The sequence below is a fragment of the Erigeron canadensis genome, chromosome 3 (genome assembly GCF_010389155.1).
Source record: "Erigeron canadensis isolate Cc75 chromosome 3, C_canadensis_v1, whole genome shotgun sequence".
Classification (NCBI taxonomy): domain Eukaryota; kingdom Viridiplantae; phylum Streptophyta; class Magnoliopsida; order Asterales; family Asteraceae; genus Erigeron; species Erigeron canadensis.
In genome coordinates, this window is record NC_057763.1 from 22,142,791 (window position 1) to 22,148,271 (window position 5,481).

The following is a 5,481-nucleotide window of genomic DNA, read 5'->3' on the forward strand; positions in this document are numbered from 1 at the left end:
TAGCTAGTTACATGTTGAAGACAGATATTCTTTTTGAGGCAAGACAAATATTTCACATGCCATGCATCATTAATTACACAAGATATATATATATATATATATTGTGAGAAAATGATTTCGAGCATATATCATATTTTAACACTTGTTATAACCTAAGTTTTACCTTATAAAATATTGAGATTTTAATATCACGAAAATCACTATAACTGAGCAATACAAAACCAAACCATAAAACATACAAATGGATGATTGTGCAAAAGTTATAAGGGCATGATGCATATATATGATATTTCTCACTAAAATCATTATGTAACGTGTATTTCTTGGAGTCTGTACCTAAGCATTTTATTTGAATTACAAGAAGTCTTTTGTCGTAATTTTTAGGTAGAAATTCTACTAAATGGAAGTAGTCTCTCAACTTAGATAAAGTTAAGGTCTGCCTACATCTTAACCTCCCCTATACACCGTCAAGGTATTGGGGCTCAAAACCTGCGGAAGGCGGCACTGAGCAAATTTATTTCTTTCTTTTGTCATAATTTTTCGGCACCTTGAAAGTTACTTAGTTCCACATTTTGATAAAATTTGGGTGTTGAATTTTTTTTTTTGGATACTTCAAGGTTCACCTCCTAGAGGCATTATTTTTACAAAGTTTTTAAAATTCTTCCCCCCCCCCCCCCCCCCCCCCCCCATCTTCACAAAACTGATAGTCTTGTGCAACACTGAAAACCCAAATGTGGTAATGGGGACAGTTACAAATGATCACACTTTTGGAAATATGTGGTAAAATAATTAAAATACTTACAAACTAAAGGATAATATAATCCATGTATATGTACCTATATAGTAGCAAACAAAAGGGAAGTGAGCTGAAATGACAAACAATAAAACAAGACTAATATGCATATATGGTGGTTTTCTTCTAACTTTAAAACATGATGAAACAAAAAAATTACAAGTGCATAATCTAGAACAAGTACCTCAAGATCTCACTTAGAATATAACACTTTGTCTCATTCATATAGTCAGATCAAGGGTACTTGCCCTTTTAGCTTTCTGATCATCATCATTGATATGATCAATCTTGTTTCTGATTCTCGATAAAGAGGGTGGATACAACGACAACGACAACATATTACCTTGTTCTCCTTCACCATCGTCTCCATTAACCGTGGTGCTCTCTATGTTTCCTTGATCATTGACACCAAGAGACAAATTTAAATCAAGGTTCAAATCAAATGCCTTCCTCTTTACTCCTTTATTCTTCTCAAGACCATTACATTCCAAATCTAGAGTTATTTTTCGATTTTCTTGAATGTTGAAAGGATTCATCTTCAATGTGTTATTTGGCAGCTGATTAAGGTATTGGCCTTGCAACATCTCCATCTTCTCACATGTTCTTGATCTAAATTTATCATTTATATCATGTATTCGGTATGAAGTATTTCGCTCATTGTGAGGAATTTCATGAGTGTGGAACTTGTGATTTGCTTGTCCCATGTGGTTTATTGCCAGAATTCTGTCCGCATACATGTTATTATAAAATCTTGGTTTTGTTTTTTCAGTTGAGCAATATTGCTCCCTCAAAGCATTACGCATCCAGTTATGACGATATAGTTGTGTATCTTCATATCTTCCAAAGAAAATGAAATGAAAAAAAAAGGACAATTATTCAACTAATCTCGAGACACATATAGAACATCAAGAAACTTGAAATCTAGAAGTGCAGAAACCAAACTTCTAGCAACAAAATTAACATCTATCTGTATCAATAAATTTCGTTTTCGTCAAAAACTGTACTAATCAAGAGATTGACAACAGATTTGTAATATGCTTTACCTGAAGGATGAATCATATGTTCGGTTGTAGCATTGAAGCATTGGTAGTTGATTCAGGTTATATATATTATGATCTCCACCTTCAATCCTTTGATCCCCTATTGCTATATATAGAAATTTACATAAATATACACAATTTTAAATCAAGGAAGACAAAATCTAGAGATGAACCCTAGCTAATATATCGTTCGTTGGGGTCTAAATATAATTAGTTAATATATACCTTGGCATGTGTCATCAAATTTCTTGCTTCTATACATCTGATGAAAGAAACACAAATAATATCAAAATTAAATATTAAGCAAGAAAAAATAAATGTAAAGTTAAATACTTTCTATAATTAGCAAGAAAAGAACCTGTAAATGACTTTTGACATGGGCTATATGAAGCCCTTTGACATTCATAAGTTGGAGAACCATTTTAGGTGTTGCCCCTGCACAAAATGAAACAAAATTGTCAAGAAAAAACCATCATAATCTCCAAAGTCAAATCAAGATTATGCTACTTACTATCTTGTCCACCTAGCCTCTCAACTGCCTGAACAAAACGAAGATGCAGATCGTTGGTCCACCGAAGTCTAGGTAACTTAGATCGGTTATAAGGTCGGACACATGACTTTTTATCGCTCTCTTCTACCGTACTATTGCTAGAACTCCCTCCATCCTTCAACTCAACTACTTCTTTTGACTCACTTCCTTCCTTGCCTTCCTCGTCATTCAAGATCGAATCCAAACTTGTCTTCGAACACTTTGATTCATTGCTACTACTCACCATGCTTAAGAATATGTTGGTCTATCTTCGATCTTGCTATTTTCGGTATGGTAGACCTAATATGTTGCAATCATCCGAGAATCCGAGTAAATTCATTGATACTATAATGATTCAAACAAGTAACCCTATTACCCTAGCTAGCTTTGCCACATCAATTCTTAGGGTTTCTCTTTCACATATATTATTTGCATCTCTTTCCACTTTAAAAAAGAACCCTAATCATACTATTGTAATGAATAATTGATTTTAAAGACTTTAGACAAACATAACAAAAAAAAACAACTTTAAAACCCTAGCTAGATAGATCTTTTTAGAAAGATTATGAAGTTCTCTCTCTATCTATCTATCTTCTTGGCTCTCTTTCTCTCTCTATATCATGTAAGGTAGGAGTAAATAATTTTCCACCCATAAAATATGCATCAAGTGGGTATGCAAATTCGTGGATATACATATACATAAGCTATATACATACGCATCTATATGTATAGAAGTTATGATAGGAGGAAATTAAAAACTAATTGAGGTAGGGTCAATGAGTTTGATCAATTGTTATATATAGCTAGCACAAATTCTTACAACAAATAATTTATTAACAAAGAGCACCAAATCCTGCAATTAAAAATAGTTAGAGTACGTATAAACATTATTAATATAGTAATATTTAATTGAGGAAAAGACAGTCATGCTCGTTGAATATATACATTCTACATAAGCCAAGAAAATTCAATTGTTTGTTTATTGAAAGAGTCCAAATAAGTTCAAATCTAACCTTTACTATATCTTTGTCATGGCATTGCAGCATTTTCCGTTATGTTTCTCTTTGGAAAGAGCACAAAAACATCTCTGAAATTGAACCTTGCCAATTTTTTTCTTCTACAAATATATGAGCCAGGTTTGTACTCGTGATACTGTTGTCGTACATGACGAGGACCTCGTCCATTTAAACAATTAAACCACCTAGGCACCTAACCATAACTACAATCGAAAATTTTCCTCCCTGGCTTGATCAATTCATTGCGTTGCAATCCACTTACTTTAACATGGAGACCCGTTTTTACTTGATAAATGGTATTTACTATTATTGGTGTGTGTACATCCAACGACTTTCTTCATAAAATTTGTACGAGTAAGAAATAAATGGAGGGGTCTGGTGTTTATACGAACTTTTTTTGGAAACCTTGTAAAACTACGAAGATCGATGTTGTAGACACCAGCCTTGTCCAAATCATCGAAGCCCGGTGTCTACAACACTTGTCTTCACATACGTGGCTCAAGTTGGCCACTCGTGTTTACAACACCGGTTTTCATGTATGTCAGTACATGTTCGAGTGAGGCTTGAAAACCTGTTTTGAATGTGTTAGGTAAAAAGACTTCACTTGTTTTAATGATTGTTGAATCAAGGCTTTGGCTAAGACTGGTGTTGAAATCACCGGCTTTCCGCGAGTTGGAAAATCTCGATATTATGGACAACAGTCTTTGTAGTTTTACAAAAATTAAGATAAAGTTCGTACAAGTATCAAATTCCTCCATTTTTTACCCGTACGAGTTTTTCTTTTCTTCAATAATTCCCCATGTCTCGATTGTACTGTTTTCCTAATTTTGAATGTCCGCAACATATTCAACATGTATATATCTAACAATAAATTCAACTATCGAAACTTTTTTGTTATTAGAGTACGTATATGTTTGTCTAGGTTAGCATGCAGGAACCTAGCTCATTGTATAGCTAGCTAGATAGGCTAAAATCCGTATGTATTTCACAAATTAAGAAAAATATAATATTGCTTAATTGGTTATTAAAGTATTAGCAAATGATCCCGGTTAATTAGACAACATAAGCTAGATCCCTTGTTGCGAGCAAATGATCCACATCTTTCAAAAAAAATTAGCAAGAATGTTAACGGAAGTAAGAACTAATCTCGCCTGAACACTTTATATTGGAAACAAAATTATCACATTGAATCACATATAAATAAAAAACAATTTGTGGCTAACCTATACTCCGGACTAAGCTCGTTGATTGTTATTGGGATTGAAGAAAATCTGTCGAAAATGCTCTTCGATCGGTACGTATAGTATATTGAATATAAAGATGTTGTGTGTCATTTACTCCATGAAAGCCCTTGAAGTATGACTTTAAGTGTGTGTCTCTTAACACTAGTTTCAAGTCTTCCTAAAAGACACTATTCAATAATGTGGACACTATTCAATAATGTGGGTCGTGATCAATTGAAAACTAAAATTTTCGTGAAAACTATAAAACTGGTTAAAACATACTGTGATTTGAATTTAACACAATTTTTTTTTCTTAAAGAACACATTGTGTTAAGTTTATATATCACAGTTTGTTTAAACAATTTTCTGATTTTCACGTTCTATCAAAAACACATTGTGATATAAAACTTAACACAATGTGTTTTTAGATTACACAATAAAAACACATTGTGCTTTTAGAAAACACAATTAAAACACATTGTGTTAAATTCAGATCACAGTGTGTTTTGGCAAATTTTTTAGTTTTCACAGAAATTTTGAACACGTGTGGGGGCTGGTGAGGCAGCAAAATACGGAAAACGCCCTTGCATATGTTGAACACGTGCATACTTAATGCTACCTTCTGACGGATCCGTCAAAAATGGACCAAGTTTGATAAACATTCTGAAAATTGGTCCTTGTGGTTTGCATATAATGGGGTTCTCTTTTCAAGTATCGTTGTCATGAAGGTCCCTATTTTGAGAATGTTTTGCAAGATTTGTCCCTTTTCAACGGGACCGTTAACGGATGATGTTAAGTTTGCACGTGGCCATCACGTGCAGTGGCAATGTCAGCTTTTCACATAACATATAAGGGACCCCCATTGCTAATGAAACCAAAA

At 33.5% G+C, this 5,481-nt stretch overlaps 1 protein-coding gene across 1 annotated transcript; it reads right to left on the reverse strand.

The window, feature by feature from the left end:
• Window positions 1-1,014: 1,014 nt before the first annotated feature.
• LOC122591691 (putative two-component response regulator ARR13) lies at window positions 1,015-2,609 on the reverse strand. Its single transcript, XM_043763941.1, has 5 exons — window positions 2,345-2,609; window positions 2,192-2,268; window positions 2,059-2,095; window positions 1,837-1,939; window positions 1,015-1,630 (listed from the first exon to the last, which is right to left on the reverse strand). Exons 1-5 carry the CDS (start codon window positions 2,607-2,609, stop codon window positions 1,015-1,017), a joined length of 1,098 nt encoding a protein of 365 aa, XP_043619876.1.
• Window positions 2,610-5,481: the final 2,872 nt, after the last annotated feature.

Bases quoted from the DNA above. Each gene is read 5' to 3' on its own strand.
- LOC122591691 (XM_043763941.1), bottom strand. From the start codon at position 2,609: ATGGTGAGTAGTAGCAATGAATCAAAGTGTTCGAAGACAAGTTTGGAT. The intron at 1,940-2,058 runs GTATATATTAAC...TTCTATATATAG, and splicing joins ATTTGATGACACATGCCAAG to CAATAGGGGATCAAAGGATT. The intron at 1,631-1,836 runs GTAAAGCATATT...TTTCTTTGGAAG, and splicing joins ACATATGATTCATCCTTCAG to ATATGAAGATACACAACTAT.